Source organism: Helianthus annuus, chromosome 4, assembly GCF_002127325.2.
Source record: "Helianthus annuus cultivar XRQ/B chromosome 4, HanXRQr2.0-SUNRISE, whole genome shotgun sequence".
Taxonomy (NCBI): domain Eukaryota; kingdom Viridiplantae; phylum Streptophyta; class Magnoliopsida; order Asterales; family Asteraceae; genus Helianthus; species Helianthus annuus.
Window position 1 is genome coordinate 62,991,980 of NC_035436.2, and position 21,162 is coordinate 63,013,141.

General features: G+C 36.1%; 1 protein-coding gene across 1 annotated transcript; it reads left to right on the forward strand.

The window, feature by feature from the left end:
• Positions 1 to 18,049: 18,049 nt before the first annotated feature.
• LOC110936598 lies at positions 18,050 to 19,735 on the forward strand. Its single transcript, XM_022179005.2, has one exon. It carries the CDS (start codon positions 18,329 to 18,331, stop codon positions 19,493 to 19,495), a length of 1,167 nt encoding a protein of 388 aa, XP_022034697.1. The 5' UTR covers positions 18,050 to 18,328; the 3' UTR covers positions 19,496 to 19,735.
• Positions 19,736 to 21,162: the final 1,427 nt, after the last annotated feature.

Below are 21,162 nucleotides of genomic sequence, written 5' to 3' on the forward strand. Positions count from 1 at the left end.
TGTCACGTAGCTATTTGTTGGATTCAATGGATCCATATGCAATAACCCATGTGACGTATGCTTTAACTAAATTAATTAAAAATAATAAAGGAATACATTTTCAGTCACATCTATGTATTTACTTATTATAAACATATATATAATATATAAAATAAGATATTAATCATCTTTGTATTTTCTTCACTATATTAAAATTATTATATGTTTGTCATATTGAATTCGAGTAAAGTGATGGGACACTCCAACGGATGGGCCAACTCGTTGCGAGTGATCGGAGTGAGAACTCACAAATGAGACAACTTACACACAACTGGCTTATGACCCACATGCTTATGCTATATCTATTTACGTATTATATTGTACCAATATAGTTTTTCTACTAAAAACGTACTTACATAACTTAGGTGAATACAAATGAATGAAGTTTTAAGTCATAACCATTATTATATATACCATCTATGTAGCGACGGACCTAGGAATTATTTTCTAGAGTGCGAATGAGTTATAATCTTTTTTATAACATTAAAACTTATAATAGAGTTATGCTTTTCAATTTATATAATCAACTCAACCATCGAGTGGTGGTCCAATGAAAGAATTGAAATTTCTAGGAGCACCTAAGTTAGAGAGATCATGAAATTTGCCGTTAAAAAAAAAAACAATTCTAGTAAATAATTTTAAATGATCAATGTTCTAGATAAAGACCCAAAAAAAAAAATTTAATATTGAAATAAGAAGGATATAAATCATTATTAAAGAAATACAAAGCACAAAAAGATATAGAAAAGGTCTCCTTTTCTAATATGAAAATGAAAGAAAAGGTCTTCTTTACCAATATGAAAATAAAATTTCAAATTACTAATATTACACTTTCAACACACCACAAAATACGCGGCCCGTAATCCATATGACCCCACCGTATAACAACCCATCAACACCCTTTACGGTTTCAACTTTCAAGCATTCCTTCACAATTTATTGGAGCGAGACAACGAGAGAACTTGCCTGGTTCGAGCTCGACTCAAAATTTAAACGAGCCAACTCTTTAAGCGAGTTTTTATCGAGTGAGTTTTGAGACACAAGCTATTGAAACACGATTACCTTATATGAACTGGGACCAAACGATCTAACATTTTTTTATAGAGTAAACTGCCATTTTGGTCCCTGTGGTTTGGTCACTTTTGCCACTTTAATCCAAAACTCAAACTTTTTGCATCTAGGTCCCTGTGGTTTCAGTTTTATTGCCATTTTGGTCCAAAAATGAAATCAGGTCATATTTGTCTTATAAAATCCTGCTATTTTGTCATTTTCCGCAGGGGCAAAATGATCATTTCGCTTTTATAAATAAATACCATATTTTATAAGACAAATATGACATGATTTACCCCTGAGGAAAATGACAAAATTGCAGGATTTTATAAGACAAATATAATCTGATTTCATTTTTGGACCAAAATGGCAATAAAACTGAAACCACAGGGACCCAGATGCAAAAAGTTTGAGTTTTGGACTAAAGTGGCAAAAGTGACCAAACCACAGAGACCAAAATGGCAGTTTACTCTTTTTTATATGTTATGAATGCTATAAGAAATCGATTGACATCCTACTTTTCAAATGATGACTTTAATAATGCCAAGTGAAAAGAAGCGAGTTTTATAATTTTTTCATCTCACATTGGTTAATGTATGAAGTAAGCTAGAACGAAACACAATTAAATTAAAAAGAGCTTAATATACAAATTTAGACCGTGGGGTGTGGGGCGCAGATTGGGACGGCGGTTGCCAAGCAACGCTGGCTAGACCACATCTGGCTAGCGTTGGTCATGCCGTTGCCCCGCTGGCGTGGGGATTGAGCTTGGCGTGGTGCGGTGCGGGGGAAGGTGACATGGCTGGCTTTGGTTGGCTCTTCTATTTTAATTAGTGTGTTATTTTAATTAAATGAAATTTAAAATAGTTTAAACAAAAAAAAATCCACATGGTTGGCCACACCATCCGAAGCCACGCCACACACACCCCTTGTTTTTTAATATTACCTTGTGGATCACACACACGACATGTGTCGAGCAATGCCCATAACCCAAACCCCTCCACATTTGATAGTTTTATGGAGAAAACTTCATTTATCGAGAATACAAACTAAAACGAAACTCTCATGATTCATCCCACATTGGTATAACGCAAGAGTTGCACTTATGGTAAAAAAAAGCTAAAAACTAAATGTTATGTTTCGTCCTACATTGGTTTGTGTATGAAGGTAAGATTGTACGACTGTAACGAACATAATGAACACGAATAAGATCTTGATTGTATTTGTTCGTTAAGGAAATCATGTATTCATGAACAGTTTATAAACATTTACCGAACTAGATTTTATCTTCGTGTTTGTTCATGAAAGAAATGAATTTGTTCACGAACACAAAAGGACACAAATAAAATCGGCGAAAGCAATGGAGGCTAGAGGTGAATGGAGGAGGGAGCAACAGTGGTACTTGAAGCAATAATCACGGAATGGTCGATGGTGTTCGTAGATATGAATATTGAGGAAAAAATGGAAACGGTGCATAAACACGATGAGAATAAGGTTTCCTATTTTAGTCGTTAGGATAATAAAATAAATATAAAATATAAAATGTTTAGATAAAATAAAAATACAAAAATCTTTCATGAACAACATAAACAAGCGAACATGAACGAACGTTCACGAACACATTACTGAACATTCATGCACATGTTACCGAACGTTCACGAACACAATTGAATGAACAAGGCGTATGTTCATGTTTGTTCATTTAACTAATCAAACGAAAGTTCTTGTTCATCTTCGTTCATTTAATAAACGAACGAACGTAAACAAACTTCTTGCCGAACAGTTCACGAATTGTTCATTAAACATTTAGTTCATATACAACCCTAGGTAGGAGGAAGCCTTTCATCCCAAAGTGTGTACTATTATTAAAATATTGGTTAGTTTCATTAACCTGATGCTATTCGACTTTTTTTTTTGAATCCATCATTTACTATCGTCATTCGTCATAGATTAAATAAAAAAGGAAGACCTAACTAATCATAAGTTAATATACATATGTGAATGTAAGTGTAGCAATAATCAACGTGCAAGTAAAAGTTTATGTGAATGTTGACACTTCACCAAACAGGATTTGTTATTGTTAGAGAAAAATGCCCGGATAGTCCCTGTGGTTTCGCCTTTTTTCACCTATAGTCCCTATCTTTCTAAAACTACTTGAATAGTCCCCAAGTTTTCGATTTTTGTTCTCGGATAGTCCCTGGGTCTAACTTCAGTTACTTTTCTCAGTTAAGTGGGTGTTGAAATGACCAAAATACCCTTTCCTTAAAAGGCCAAACCATAGGGACTATCCGGGCACCTTCTCTTTATAAAACTCATCCACCCTTCATCTTCAACATTAAGAAACCCTAATACCCACACCCTGCTTCTCTTTAAATCTACTACCAAACACCCCCTGCCTCTTGTTTTCCCTACCGACGAGCACAAGGGAGTCCGACTGGACTCCGGTGACGGGTCTAACTCGTTAATCGGCCGGCAAGACACCCCAAACACCTCCCCTCGTCGACAAAACGGACCACCACCGTCCGGTGGTGGTGAGCGATGGTTGCGGAACCAGAGAGACAGAGAGGAAGAGAGAGAGAGAGAGAGAGACCGAGGAGAGGGAGAGAGATGGCGGAGGTTGGTGAGTGGCGGCGGGTCGCGGCGGTGGTGACGTTCTCTCAAAGAAAATGGAAGCACAAAGCTCACTCGTGCGCTCGGTCACAAGTCCGACGGTCAAACAATCGGGTGACATTCTCTCAAAGAAAATGAAGGAATGATTCCACCTTTTAATTTGTTTCGAAGCCAATTCTTGCTGCTACATTGTTACTTGGACATGGTGTGTAATTGTATTGTAACTTTGTATTTTGTATTACATCGGTTTTCTATCTTCGAAAGTATCTAGAATAAGCAGCAGAATGAGGGGATTTTGAATACAGAAATTCACTTATATTGAAGTGAAACAGGATGGAGGGCCATGACTCTAGTATTTTACTCGAATAATCAATTAACACTTCTAAATCTTGCTGGACTCAGGTGCAGATTCTAAATAGCAAATTTAACAGTGTTTTAGTATTAATACATGGAACAGAAGTTATTACATTAAGTTCGTTTCGACTTGGAACATTAAAGCCTGCTTGACTCGAATCTATTACTGTTTGTTTAAATCTAATTACTATTTGTTTCAACAATTATCAACAGGTGTTTCAGATTATATACCATTTGACGAAAAACCACAGAAGCACACGATGAAAACGACAAATGTCAAGAACACCACGAAAACCGTAACGCAAAACACGAGGCGGGGTGAAAACTGGGTTGACTGGAATCACGTCGCAGGTCGGGTCAAGTCGGCCGTGGTGCGGCATCGGGATTTACCGGTTACCATAACCGGTTTTGTGGGTCGGGCGACGGTGGTGGTATGAGGTGGTTTCAGGTGCCCGGATAGTCCCTATGGTTTGGCCTTTTAAGGAAAGGGTATTTTGGTCATTTCAACACCCACTTAACTGAGAAAAGTAACTGAAGTTAGACCCAGGGACTATCCGAGAACAAAAATCGAAAACTTGGGGACTATTCAAGTAGTTTTAGAAAGATAGGGACTATAGGTGAAAAAAAGCGAAACCACAGAGACTATCCAGGCATTTTTCTCTTATTGTTATTTATGCAATCGTGATTACTCAATCACAACCCTTTATTCTCATAAAAAAACTAGAGAAGGTTTTATGATTTTTAAATAAATTATTTAATATTAATAATTTGTCGTGTAACCAATGTTTTAAAAACCGGTTTTTTAATTGTTTCGGGTTAGGCTCAGAAATGGTATAAACGGTTATACCGGGCGGTTCAATCGAGTAGACTAATTAACCCTATAATCTATAAAATACAATTTTTACTTAAAAAATAATTCAAAACTATATCATTTCATAATAAAAATATTCCAAAAGTTAATCCATAACAAAAAATAATTCAAAAATTCGTCATTGTTATCTTTTTGGGCGTTAGGTTTTACTAAGAAGGTAAATTGTCACCTTCTTGGGCCCATAAAATATTAAAAATCCAGAACTTAATCTTTGACCCGGTACCAGTATAACCCAATTTACCGGCGGTACATCTTCTTTGTCGCTCTCTCATTTTACCGGTATGATTCGTGCCGGCCAAGCTTCCGGTATCCGGGTTAACCGACCGGTATAAACCAGTTTTTAAAACATTGTGTGTAACCGAACTATGGTAATTATTCATTAGTATTATTGGACCTTGAGTAGGGGCGGACCTAGGTGATGGGTTGTTAGATGGGTGAGCATATCTCTTAAAGAAAAAAAAATCTGGTGTATTATATAGGTAAAAATCCTTATCGCATTTTTAAAAGTGTGGTTAAATCCTCGTTCCCACCCCATAAAATAATTCCTGGGTTTGAGTATATCATCTAGTCACATAATATTTTATTTACATTTTTGTCATGTAGCTATTTGTTAGATTCGATGGATCCATATTCCATATATGTGACGTATATGCTTTAAATTTATTTAAATTATGCCCTTATCTATACATCTATACATCCTAATAAAAATATATTTAGGGTGTCATATGACACTTTTCTAACCTCCATTTCACACATGTCATTTTTTTAGGCTACATTTTGATACATGGTACTCTTCTAACCTCCATAATGAGTCTTTTCTCCTGCATAAACAACCATCCCTTATTTTCCGGTTTTTAAGGCCCCGTTTAACAATATGAATCTAAGAACGGATTAGGTATAAATACTCATGACCCGTCTATAGTTTTCATTATTCCTCAAATTGATTAGGGTTTCTGCAACTCAAACCCGCCGCTCTTTCTTCTTGCTTCAGCAATCCAAAATAATACTCTTTGATGAAATCCTTTGAGCGGTAAAACTACACCACGCTTTCTCACACACTATTCAATCAAACGCCTCTTTCAATGAAGCCCTACTCTCCTTTTTCAATTTGCTGTTCTCAATTTCGTTTATGTTTTGACGCATTGCAATACCACACAAACTCAATCATCGGTAATTTTGTTCTCGATTTCGTTTATGTTGATGCATTGCAATGCCACCACCCTCACTTGATCTGTAACCCTCACCACCCTCACTGATTTCCCATCGTCCACCACCAGAGAACCATCATTGTCGTCCATCTCCGATTCATCGCCCCAAATTTTAGGGTTTTTATTATTCGTGCTCTATATTCGTATGTTTGCTTATTTAGTTTTCAAGTATATCTTTGTTTATTCGCATGTGCATATCCAATCTGATTATTATTATCTATCGTTTTGGTCTATAATTTTCGCTTGGTGTTCGTTATATTTTTTTTGTATTATCTAATTAGTTTTTGAATTGTAATTGAGTTATAAGCATGCTGGTTGATTCTGATTCGATCTTGAGTTTCAATTTGGGGGCACAAAGTTTGTTAATTTAATTTAGGGAAAATGCCATACAAATGTAATCAAGTTTGCCAAGTGTTTCAATTAAATCATTCAAACTTTTTTCGTTTTTCTAAAGTAACTAAACTTTAATTTAGTGTTCTAATATTGTGTAATTACCAGGTCACCAGGTTACATTTTTTTCCTCTTATTTCTTTAATGCTTACATGGATATATTTTTATAAAATTATAACATAATTTAAATTTCGATAAACACCATGGACGATATTTCAAACTTTCAATCGATCAAACGCTTCGATGACGACTACTGGCTTTGCGATTCAACCTTCACGATTGTGTTTACCGATCCCCATACCTTTCACCAGCGAGTAACCTTGTATGACGATATGGTGAAAACCTTTTACCGTCTTCGGCATCGATCTGGAGGTCGTTGGTGAGTTAACAAGTGCGGTTTTCTTGGAATCTGTCATTGTAATTGTTGTGTGAGGTTAGAGATTCATGTACGGATAGGCTGAAATGGGTGAATTGAATAGAATTTGCAGATATTTTTTTGTTGTGTGAGGTTGCAACAAAGGAGATTCATGTACCGATAGGGTGAAATGGGGTGAACTAATTTGCAGGTTTTTGTTGGATCTGTCTCTTTTCAATTTTTTTATTGTGGTGTAATGTTCATTTTTTATATTTTAGAGCATTGAATAATTAGATATTGGAAAACATGTTATTTGTAACCTGATAACCTGTTAATTACATAGTATTAGAACATTAAATTAAATTTCAATGGCTTCATAGAGACAAAAAAAGTTTCGATGACTTATTTGAAACAGTTAACAAACTTGGTTACATTTCTATAAAGTTATTATTAAGGTAATAATAGGTTTCTGATTTTGAGCCTACATTGAAGTTTCTTGACTTGATTTTGGCCTGATATTAAAATTTGTTGATGATTTTGGGTATTCTCACAAGGTTTGACATTGATATATTTATGAGTGTGGATATTATTGAACAATTAGATTAATTATTTGTGGTACTTGATAAATTAGATTATCATTCATGTGTGTGTCTAATGAGGTTTTGACATTAATTCCTTTCATGCTAGAGCAAGAAAGTATATGATGTGATTGTTACTTAGGTGTTCATGTCATAATATCTGTAACTGTTAAGCGAGTATATTCACATTGATTCTAATTGAAGGGAAAGGAAGCGCTACAAATGAGAGATAATGAGGGAGCCAGTCGAAATCTACGAATTAGGGATTCGGGTTAGAAGGCATCTCTTATGGCGTTGGAAAGTCTGTTACATTTTATCTCTGCACATGGGATTTTTTTTGAGGTCGATAACTTTTATGTATTAGTAGTGCTCATGTAAGATGATATGTATATGTAGTTCACCATGCTGCATTTTCTCCTGTATCCTGAATCTGACTGTAGGTCCCTTAATCCTATGGATCTTTCACAGAATTGTCTATCTAATCTAGAGTGCGGAATCCTCTATTTCAGATTCTTACATAAAATAGTAGAAACAAAATTCACCAAACAAACTGATCTTTATTGATTATACAAAACAATCAACCTAAGATCCTAGCACTCTATCAAATTCATCCACCACACTTGTACGAATTCTCTCTCTCTCTCTAAAACCTCTGTAATCTGATTTCAAGTGCTTAACTCTAATCCTAATGCAAAGCCTTGTTTATATAACACAAGTTTGCAACATGGGCTAGGGTTTCCACCACATGGGCTTCGAATTGGACAAGGCCCAATTCGCCCCCTACACCCCCAATATGGGTTTGGTTTGGCCAAATCACTATTAATTAACTAATACAAAGCTAAACCAACTAACCATTTTTCGTTTCAATAATTACAAGATATCCAAAGACCCAAATCTAAAAGCTGTTGTCACTAACATGCACCAACAGACTCCCCCTTGACAATAGCTTCATAAAACAACTTTGTCTTCAATCATCTTGCATTCTTCATGTAATCTTTTCATCGTCTTTGGTCTTTGAATAACTTCAGCTTCGATAACTTTTGTCAGCAACAAACTCCTCCTAAGCTGATGCATCCAATCACCAAATCTTCAAAATCGTTAGCGTTCTTCAGCATTTGCATAGCAATCTTCAAACTCTTCAAACTTTGTCAGCAATGTAGAAAGGGGGTTTCTACCATGCATCCCATCAGACTCCTCTTCACGAAACCTCACAGCAACTCATCACGTAACTTCACTTTGCTTCACAGGAACAAATTGCAACTATTTGTATACACTACAAACATCTCAAGAAACCATAAGAATTTTTCAACACAAGTTAACAAATTATTATTAATCGAGAGATGTGAAAACTGTATTACAGATTAAGCAATTTTCAACTCAACATCAAACTCTCAAAACTTTTTCCAACACAATAGAGCGGGCAATGAGTAAAAATTGTGAGCTCAAATTCTAACACCAGCTCCCCCTTTCGGTAACAATTCCTCTGTGAACAACCATTTTCCGTACGCTAAGAATTTTAAAGAAAAGAAAAATCTTTTTGGATTTTTATATTTTTCTAAAAGCAAATAAATAACAATGAAAATAAACACTCTGTTTTTATGAGAATCACTGGTTAAGAAGATCATATCAGCAAAATCAAACTGTTTCACACTTGCAGTTAATTTATCTTTTAATTTTCATGAAAAGCAGTTCAAGACGATTACCGGTATTGTTTATCCACTTAAACCAATACATGAACATTTCAAGTTCCTTACCTGGTGATATAATTAAGGTTATATTATACTGATGTACTAGTGTGTCCCACTTCAGGACATACCCCCGTGATCAAGGTATGCACAAAGTTTCATCATAGTAGGTGAGTATACCGAATTCATCCTTTTTGTTTTACAACGTTAGATAATTGGTGATCAGGTCAGTACTTTCGTACAACAAAGAGACCAATATCCAACGAGGGTTAGGCAAATACCAAATTTTGGTACGATTTATGCATTTTGCAAATTTGAATGACTCTCTAGGAGAGCTTCTTCAATTTCTCGGTTTTTGGCATTTTTAGCTATTTTAAGATATCTTGGTTGTGCCTAGGTCAGCATATATTTGGATGTAGCAGAAGGACAACCCTGATATCACCGAATGAAATAACAGTATAAAGACCTAAAACCTCAGAATTTGGCAATCTATCAACGTAAGATTTAAGGTCATTAAACCATACGCATACGCCACTGATATGTTACCCACTCATACTCAGTTCGTTATGTTTATATCACCATGGTAAGTTGATTATTTCATGTTTCTTGCCTACTGGTACATCATATGATGAAGCTACTATCAAACTTATGCAATATTAAGTTCAATTTCAGTGTGACAGTCTAACTTGCTGATGTACTATCATTTCTTCTGTCACACAGTGATAACTCATTTTTTTTATTTTTTTTATTTTTATAGTTTTCTATTTTTTTTAATTCTTGAATTTTTAAGAAAGCAATAAACTATATACAAAATCTTATGAAAAACTTTTTATTCAGGATCCTCATCCCGTTGAGTTCGACTAGATGTTCAAATCGAGCCATGTCAAATGCTTTTGTGTAAAGATCTGCCAGGTTATCTAATGTGTCGAATCTATGCAGTTCGATCATTTTCTTTTCAGCACAATCCCGTATAAAATGATGACGAATGTCAATATGTTTTGTGCCACTGTGTTTTACAGGATCATTGTTTTTTTACAAAACATAATGAATTCCATAGTATTTCAGATTTACCAACAAATCTTTTCGACAAATCTATAAGCACCTAGTTACTAGGCGATGGCAAACACAAGTTTTATTAATAGAATATTTATGTGTAAAACAATGTTATAAAGAGATGAATGATAAGAGGTGGTTAGGAGATGATATTAAACATTATACAATTGCACAAACCTATGATAAACCCATGATACACACCACTTTTACAAAACTAGGAGAATGGATGGTGGAGAAGTTTCATGACGAACATAATGATGATGCTCTATTACAATTTACAAGTGCTTAAGTAACATTCTCCTATAAATTTAATTTTTCGGGACCAGAAGATCTCGCTCTCGCCATTAAATTGAGGTGGTTAAAAAACAATATCAAAACATGGCTGAAATCGGAAAAAAATAGAAGGGTTGGCATGTACGATGGGAAAAAGGCAAGGTTGGAGGCAATAGAAAATCTGGCAGAGGAGAGAGTATTGGTGGAAGAAGAATTGGTTGAGCGAGCGGAATGTAGAAATTTTGTGGCCGAATTTGAGAGGATCAGACAACTGGATCTAAGACAGAAGTCTAGGTCCAAGTGGGCCGTTGATGGTGATGAGAATTCAAGCTTTTTTCATCATGTGATTAATTCGAACATCAGTACGAACCGGTTGAATGGCTTGATGATTGAAGGTGAGTGGATAACCAATCCATTGGCCATAAAAGAAGCCCTGTATGAGTTTTTTAAAATTCAGTTCTCTAAGACGATGACGGATAGACCTAAGATGGTCTGTCCTGGTATAGCCTCTATCTCGGAATCGGAGGCATCGATGTTGGAGCAACCGTTTACAGTGGAGGAAATTAAAGCAGCGGTATGGGAGTGTGAGGGTGATCGGGCTCCTGGGCCTGACGGTCTCAATTTTAAGTTTATTAAAAGGTGTTGGGAAGGCCTCCGGGTTGATCTTGTCCGACTGTTTAATAGGTTCTACACGGAGGGTTCTATCAATATAGGGTGCACGTCTTCGTTCATTGCCCTAATCCCCAAGGTCAAAGATCCTATCGGTCCAGCCAATTTCAGGCCGATTAGCCTTATTGGCGTAATTAATAAGGTTATATCCAAAGTACTTGTTAACCGTCTAAAACTGGTGATTGGGAATCTAATTTCGGAACAACAGTCGGCGTTCCTAGCAGGGAGGAATATAATGGATGGCCCACTAATTTTGAATGAGGTTTTGAGCTGGTTAAAGAAAAATAGGCGGGTTGGACTGTTCTTTAAGGTGGACATCAACAAAGCATATGATTCTGTTAGTTGGGCCTTCCTGGACTCGGTTATGGGCCAAATGAAGTTTCCAAGCAAATGGAGATCATGGATTATGGCTACACTTCAATCCGCTAGAGCGTCTGTGCTGGTGAATGGATCGCCAACCAGGGAATTCGAATGTTCCCGTGGTCTCCGTCAGGGCGACCCTTTATCGCCCTTTCTTTTTGTAATTGTTATGGAAGCAATGACTTGTATGATGAAGAAAGCGGTATCCTGTGGATTATATAGAGGTATTGATATTAAAGAGGGTGGGCCGAATTTGTCCCATTTGATTTATGCAGACGACGTAATGTTCTTGGGTGAGTGGTCCTCGGCAAACGTTAATAACCTAAGACGGTTATTAAGGTGCTTCTACCTTGCGTCTGGCTTAAAGGTGAATCTGGCAAAGTGTAGTGTTTATGGGATTGGTGTGGGAGAACAAGAAGTCATAAACATGGCTAATCGGCTAAGGTGCAAACAAGGTTCGTTCCCTTTTATGCATTTGGGTTTGCTTGTTGGGGCCAATATGAATCTAGCCCGGAATTGGAAATCGGTTATAGATGTCTTCAGAAACCGCCTTTCCATATGGAAAGCTAAAACTCTATCGTATGGGGGTCGTATTACATTAATTAAATCGGTCCTAAATGCCTTGCCTACATACTTCTTGTCGCTTTTTAGAGCTCCAATCAAAGTTTTGGATGCTCTAGATAAGATTAGAAGGGTATTCTTTTGGGGTGGGTCGGAAGAAAAAGCAAAAATGAATTGGGTAGCGTGGGATAAGACTATTGCTCCAGTCGATTATGGGGGGTTGGGTTTTGGCTCTATTAGAGATGCTAACTTAGCTATGTTGGCTAAGTGGTGGTGGCGGTTCAAAACGGAAAGGAACAGTCTGTGGCGGAGAGTCATCTGGGCGATACATCATAATGATAGAGCTTGGAATGATATACCAGCGAAAATATCGATTTCCGGTCCGTGGAAAAACATCATCAGTATTCGAAATAACTTACTACCGGCTGGCATTGACTTAAGGCTGGCAACATGTGCGAAATTAGCCAATGGCGAGAACATACAGTTCTGGCTTGACATTTGGGCCGATCCACTACCGTTATACCTTAAATTCCCTGATCTCTTTAAGATTGAAAGTTTCAAAAACTGTTTGGTGAAGGATAGGTTTTTCATTGATGAAGCTGGGCCGAGTTTTGTTTGGGCCTGGAGTCGGCCGAATCTATCCAACAACGAGGTGACCCAGGCGCAGGATCTGATGAATATTGTTAGTGGGCTAGACGTGAGACTGGGCTCGGACCAATGGTGTTGGATATATGATCAAAACGGGTGTTTCAGTGTGGCAAAGATCAAAAATAAGTTGAGTGAGATTGGTAGAGAGATCCCTGCAAGAATCTTTGAATGGAATAATTGGGTTCCGAAAAAGGTGGCTATCGTAGCTTGGAGGGCGGAAATGGAAAGACTCCCAACGAAGTGTGCGCTTAGTCGTCGAAATATTACGGTCCAAAACAATCTTTGTGCTCATTGCGGATATTTTGCGGAAACAAGTGAACATCTTTTTGTCATGTGCCAGTTTGCTCAAGTGATATGGCAGAATATCGCGGATTGGTGTAGAATTCCACCGGTCATTGCCTTTGAAGTTAAGGATCTTCTGGATTTACACGGCGGAGCAGCGAATGGGAGGAAGAAAAAGAAGGCATTACATGCGGTTGTGCTCGTCATGTTTTGGAGTCTTTGGAAAATGCGGAATGAGACGGTTTTTAGGCAAGCAAATCCGAGTACCACTAAAATCCTGGATGAGATTAAAGCATTGTCTTACTTATGGGTCAAAAATCGTTCAAAGATGGGGGAACTAACTTGGGAGAAATGGTGCCGATTTGAGATTATGGGTTAGGCTTATGTAACTTGTAATAGTTTTTGGTTTTTGGTGTAGACGTGTAATTTGTAATTTGGCGGGTAGCTTCTTGCTACAATTAATAATAATAATTTTGTCGGCCGTTCAAAAAAAAAAAAAAAAAACATTCTCCTATAATTTCATCGCTCAAGTTGTGAATGCACATGTACAATATTATATGTTGATTACAAGGTGACTTGGGATTAGGGTAAAATATTTAAAATTGTTAGAAGTCAAAATAATTGAAATAATTCAAGTTGGTAATTATACAAATTATACACATCATATTTTTTTTAGAACGCAGGATCAAACAATTTTAAGGTTTAAAGTTAAATGATTCATCTCATTCAATTCACAAAATTAGTAATGTCAAATATGGGTTTGATTTGTGCACATTTATGCGTTTTAAGCGAGTTCCATGGCAACATCTATATTATAGGTGACAATCTTAACCTATTTTTGAAAGGTGAATTTTTTTTAATGATGTTGTCTGTGGTATTCGAGCAACCCAAGATCTTTAAACTTAGATGTTTCTAAAGTCTTTGCTTTTGCCAATGACCCACCAAATGAATAAGTTGATTTAGCTTATATCTCTTTGATATTGATATGTGCATATTGCCTTTATTTAGTAAACTACATGTGTATATACTTGTCTTTTCACTTACACACGTACATGTAAGTGTATACAATGAATTAAAGTGAAGTCATATTTTCATATTGCTCTACAAGAAATTGATTTACCATATTTTTCTCATGATCCGACGACATGAATGATGAGAGGTGAGCGTACATATACTATATCGAAAATATTGGTTATTTTGTGCATTATGTAAAATGGATTTACCAACAAATCTTTTACGACAAATCTATAAGCATCTAGTTACTAGGCGATGGCCAACACGAGTTTTATAAATAGAACAAGAGTAAATTACAAAAATCATCCTTTATGTTGACACTACATTGAAAAGTGTGTCCTTGATCTTCAAAAGGTACAAAAACGTACTTGATGTTTGCAAACCCTTGCACGTTATGTCCTTAAACACTAACGCAGTTAGTATTCATGGTCAAATATGAGTAAATGGACCCTACATGACGGTATTTTGCTCTTTTTATCGTAAATAAAATAATTATGTTAAAAAAATTATATATTATGTATTTCTAAATATATACACAAACAACACACATATATACAACCCATCTCTCTCTCTCTCTAATTACCCTACCACCACTACCCACCTGCCACCCCCACCATTTGGTCTTCTTCTCCGGTGAAGCACCACTGCCCAACTCCGGTATCTCCTCCTCCCTAACAAACACCGCTTCCTTCTCCACCAACACGGTCGCGACGATCCGCTCATACATGCCCAACTCCTTCGATGAAGCATCACCGCCCAACACCTCCTACCTCATCCCAAATGTATTTAATTTTGTATCTACAAATCTCCATTATCACTATTTACAAAATCCACCAAACTAGTTCCAAGATACACAATCAGTTCAAATGTATTTAATTCCATGATCTATAGTATGCCCCGCAAATCACAGTAGAATAGAAATTGTCAAAACTAAACAAAAGCAACAAAATTCTCAAACTCTTGCTACCCATTCTTACACCCACTAAACCACCACAATTTGACAAAAAAAGAAACATAGCATTAACAGATCTGGTCACGCGCCACCCAGACGCCACGTGCCGCCTCTCCGTCTGCTGAAACAAAACCCTCTAACCACCGATCTGCCAGATCCCAAGCCGTCAATCTTCTCGTTTTATACCACCCAACCATCATTTTTTCAGCCACATCCTGAAACTCGAACATGTTAGATCTGAAAAATCGAACAGAGAGTTAGAGGTGGTGGTTAGGGTTGGGGTTTTAAAGGCATATCGGTGGTGCTAGGCGATGGTGGAGGTGGCGGCGGCAGCGGTGGTGGCAGGTGGGTGGTGGTAAGGTAGCTTTAGAGGGAAAGAGATGAGATATAGAGAGAGATTTATGATTTATGTGTGTCTGATACATATATATGTGTATATAGGGTAAAATGACCAAAATGCCCTCATATGAGGTCCACTTAGTTAGATTAACCATGAAAACTAACTAAGTTAGGGCTAAGGGTGAGCGGGGCACCAGCGGGGAGTGGCCGCGGTGACCCTATTCCCCCAGCGGGAACACCGCCGCCATCCCTGCGGTGACCCAAATCGGGGAGGTGGGTCGGGGTGAATTCACCGAAGAATGAAGGGGCAGAGTGTGGGGCCACCATCTTTTCAAACCAATCAATTATTTCCTTTTTTTTTAATAAAAAAACAAGTCACCTAATAGGGGAGTGCCGCCATCAAATTGGGGTGTGAGGGGAGTTTAAGAGGGGAGTTGACGTGGCATAACCTGATTGGGTGTGCGTAAGAGAGGGGACTCCCCTCTTAGGAGAGTGCCCCGCTCACCCTAAAGAACATAACGTGCAAGAGTTTGCAAACATCGAGTACGTTTTTTGTACTTTCTGAAGATAAATGACATACTTTGCAATCTAGTGTCAACATAAAGGACGATTTTTATAATTTACTCATAGTACAATTGTGTGTAAAAACAATGTTATAAAGATATGAATGATCAAAGATGGTTAAGAGATGATAGTAAGCATTATAGAATTGCACGAACCAGCCATAAAGCCATGATACACACGACTTTTACAAAACAAGGAGAATGGCTGGTGGAGAAGTTCATGACGGACATAATTAGATGATGCTCTATTAAAATTTACAAGTGCTTAGAGTGAAGGGGGCACCCCCTAATGAGGTGAGTGAAAACTTTTTTTAACCCAATCATAAGTTGCCATGTCATTTCCCCTCTATAACTTCCCTCTTGTCCAAAAACGTACGGGGTGCACCCCTCTTAGGGGAATTGTTTTTTTATTCAAAAAAAAAAAAAAAAATTTCATTGGTCCATCATTTCCCTCTCTCCTCTCCTTTCATCGGTGACTCCCTACCGATTTCGTTCCCCGATTTGGCTACCCGCATGGATGGTGGCACCCATCCCGCACGGCAACCATGGTCCTCGCAATGATTCCCGAGGGTGCTGCCGACACCCTTAAGTAACATTCTACCATAATTTTTCATCGCTCAAGTTGTGAATGTAGATGTTCAATATTATAGGTTGATTACAAGGTGACTTAGGACTAGGATAAAATATTTATAATTGTTAGGAGTCAAAATGATTGAATCAATTAAAGTTTGTAATTATAGAAATTATACACAACATATTTTTTCTAGAACAATACTGGATCAAACAATTTCAAGGTTTGAAGTTAAATGATTCAACTCATTCAATTCATAAAATTGGTAATGTCAAACCCGGGTTTGATTTATACACATTTATGCGTTTCAAGCGAGTTCTCTGGCAACGTTTACATTAGAGGTGACAATATTAACATTTTTTTCAAAGGCGATTTTTTTTAAGACAAAATTGCAAAGATCAACCTTTATGTTATACCTAAACTGCACTTCATACCTTTCACTATGAAATCGGCAAAACTCAACCTTTATGTTCATGTTTTATAACATTATATAACCTTTACAACTAACGTCGTCCAAAAACTCAATTAAGTTACCTAACATGCTTTGCATGTGAGGGTATTTTAGTCTTTTCCCATTTTATTAATACAATTTATATATTTGTGTATGTATTTATAAGATTTTTAAGAAAACGAAGGATGTGTCCATCTCTCATTGGTTCTTTTTCTTGTGGGGCCATCTTTTAACATACGTTGTGTTTTTTTACACGGAGGTACACGTACATCACATTCTTCTTGTATTAGTGTGGCAACCATGATTATAATCTTGAAAGTTACACAAAGTATCAAGTCTTTATTGGTTTGCATAATTTTAAATCAATGTGTAACTTTATCTTTGTAATTTCTCTTTTCTCTTTCTAAGCATAACTAACTATAATTATGTTACAAGTCACGACAACAATATCTACACTATATTTCCTAAGAAACCAATTTTTCAATAACCAATATGTATTATAAACAAAAGTTTTGATTGTATTATATTATAATCCTTCTATATTATCATAAAAACCTATTCAAAGAGTTATACCTTTTTGTTTATATAATAAACTAAATGTCAAATTAAGTGTTGTATTTCTTGGAACGAAAATAGTAAAAATTTGCCATTCTTTTTCATATTACAAGAACTCGTAAAAGAGTGATGTTTGATATTAATTTAGACTGAAGTATTCACATTGCTGTCATGAATAATCACCAATACACATTGTATTTCGAAAACCCCTTAAAATGAAGTATTCACATAGTATTTAGACAAAAAACATGGTTGTTTTTGTCAAATGTTTCTAGTAAAATATTTTTATGTATATAATATAATAAAAAAAAGTCAATGTTCTAGATGTACTCGCCCTACTCGGGAAGCTTTACTAATATTCTAAAGAATTAAATTAAAATAAAATAATAAATAAATAATGTACTCGCTACTTGGGAAGCTTTACTAATATTCTAAAAAAGTTAAAATAATAAATAAATCATTATCATTATCAAAGAAAAATAAAAGCCCAAAAGGGTATAGAAAAGGTCTCATTCTCCAACTTGAAAAATTAAATTAAAAATTAAAAACATAAATAATATTACAATTTCAACACACCACAATATACGCGGTCAATCACTCACCATATAAAACCCCCTTTAGGGTTTCAAACATTCATCAACACCATTTTCATATTTTCTTAATTTCTTCACTTCAATTCCACTTTTCCCATCTGGGTTTTACTCCAAATTCAAAATCATCATCTGGGTTTCTTTAATTTCCCCCAAATTCCATTTCCCAATTGCAAAAATCCCAAATTTCTTGAATCTTTAAGCTCAATTGGGTTGAAATCTTTATCCAAAAAGCTTCAACCTTTGGGCTTTTTTTCTTGAAATTTTTATTGAATTTTTGTGGGTTCGTTGTAGTTGATGCGATAGCAATATGAGAACAGATTTTCACGGTTCATCTTCACCCAATTTTACTAATTTTGGGCGGTCAATCTTGAGTATGAAGCGTGATCAAGTGGGTCATTCAGTAGATCAAGAAACTCAATATCAAGATTCTGAAATTGAAGCTTTTCAAAGACAGGTAGCTCAGAGGTTTCATGAGTTATCTTTAGTTGATTCACATGAACTTTTGTCTGTTTCATGGATTTCAAAGCTTCTAGATGTTTTCCTATGTTGTCAAGAGGAGTTCAAAGCGATATTGTTTAACCACCAATCTGCGTTGACCAAACACCCAATGGATAAACTTGTGTTTGACTATTTTGAAAGAAGTGTGAAGGGGTTAGATGTTTGTAACGCCATTAGAGATGGGATTGAGCAGGTTAGACAATGGCAGAGGCAGTTGGAGATTGTGTTATGTGCTTTGGATAATCAGAAAAGTCTTGGAGAAGGTCAAATTCGACGTGCGAAAAAGGCGTTGGTCGATTTGGCGATCGGGATGCTTGATGAGAAGGAATCAAGCACGAATCTTGGTCATAGAAACCGGTCGTTTGGGCGGTACCAAAAGGATTCGCATTCACAAAAACATAACTTGAAGCATTTTCGGTCATTATCTTGGAGTGTTTCGAGATCTTGGTCGGCTTCGAAACAACTCCAAGCGATTGGGAGCAACATTGTCGTTCCCAAAGGTAGTGAGATCATTGCCACTAATGGGCTTGCAGTGGCTGTTTACACAATGAGTTGTGTGTTCTTGTTTGTGATGTGGGCTTTAGTGGCTGCAATCCCCTGTCAAGACCGCGGGTTACAATCCCATTTCAACATCCCTAAATCTTTCATTTGGGGCGCCCCGATTCTCTCGTTGCACGACAGGATTTTGGAAGAGGCGAAGAAGAGGGAAAGGAGGAACACTAGTGGGCTTTTGAAGGAGATTCATGGGATTGAGAAAGCAGCTCGATTTATGAACGAGTTGACCGAGTCAATTCAGTTTCCGATAGATGAACATAAGGAAGAAGAGGTTAGAAAAAGAGTTGAGGAGTTGAGGATTGTTTATGGAGGCTTAAAGGATGGTTTAGATCCATTGGAGAAGCAAGTGAGGGAAGTATTTCATCGAATTGTCAAGAGTAGAACCGCAGGGCTCGATTCTATTGGTAAAGGAAGTGAATGATTAATGGTTTGAGCTCTTCTATCCATTCCTATTATCTTCTTGTTGCAAATAGATCATCTTTTTTTATATATAATTTTGTTGTATTTTAATCAAGAATGAATGATCTTGAACGAGTCTTGGAGGTGTAAATGATATAAGCCAGCATATATTAGGAACTTTTTTTTTGTGTTTTTATAGAAAGGATGATATGTTTTTGGTGAAAAGCAAAATCTGATAGTTTGGAAAGCTTATGACTTTAAATTTTGTTCTTGTTGTTTTGAACTATTATCTTGTATATATTAACCGAAATATAATATAATATATTTCGGTTAATAGTAGAGTTGGGTTAAAAAACATTTGTCTCAAACCGAACAAAAAATATCAAAGGGGAACAAATTAAAACGCTAAACAATACAAACGTTATACAAAATCGACAATATATTACACGAGCGTTGAAACAACACATGTATCATGATTAACACAATAATAGAGAAGTGTCATGACTGATGCATACACTAGCATACCATGAGTGTGGTGTATACACTAATTCATACAAAAAAATATCATTAGTGTAGTGTATACAACAATTAATACACAAAAATATCATTAGTATCATATGATGTAGTGTATACGTATATATATATATATATATATATATATTTTAATTAAGGGTATATGTGTACGTGCACATTTAATTGATTTTTTTTTGAATAAAAAAATTGATTTTGAATAAAAAGAAATGGTTTTGTATGTTAAATAATTTGGTATGGAAATTCATGGTTGGGTTGGAGGGGACAGAGATTTTTGTTTCTTGTTTTTGAATAAATAACTATATCCCATCTTAAAGTCATCAACTTTGACTAGAACCTTTCTCTACTCAACCATTTTGACCAATTCAGAGAGGCTTACAGTGAATTCAACCTATAAAAAGTTGACTTTGACTTTATTTGTTTTATATAAATTCAAGGATAATTAGCAGTTATGTAAACTGAAATTTTCATCTCTAGATTATTTTTTAAATTTCTTGGTAATCAAGTTCTAAATACTAATGTTGTTAAACAAGGTCTTAGAGGTCGAAAACTCACCGAGTAATCACTACAAGGTTAGGCCGAAAGCTATCTGAGTACTCTCAACTTCGACTAAAAGTGTGTTAACGATTTTCACAACCATGCTAAATAGTATAAATCCGCCCTAACCAAAAGGTTTTAGGTAAGAAATATAAAATTAACCATTAAAAAAGTGATGTCATATGAGATGGATGCTTGTGATGGGTAATTTGGACTTTTCAGTCATTTTTCTTCAAACACTTATTTACTTTAGATTTAACCATCACTAGTACTATAGTGGTGGTTATAGGTATTTAAGTTCTATCTATGGTGGATCTGGGTGAGTTTTTCCTTCCAGGTCTCAAGTTCGAGTCTAGGTGATAGGGGTTTCTCATTGAGGGGTTTAAATTGGGGATCTATTGTGTGATGGAGCTCTCTAGCGCGGACCCGGTTAAGACAATGTATGCTAGACCTCCCAACATTCGCGAATAATTCACACCTTTCAAAAAAAAAAAATTACTTTATATTTATTGTTTTAAAAATCAAGCAAAATATAAAAAGCAAGAAGCGTGGTCCTCAAGTTATATAATAATGCTAGGGATGATGATATTTGGTACTTAAATTTTCAATAATTTGAAGTTT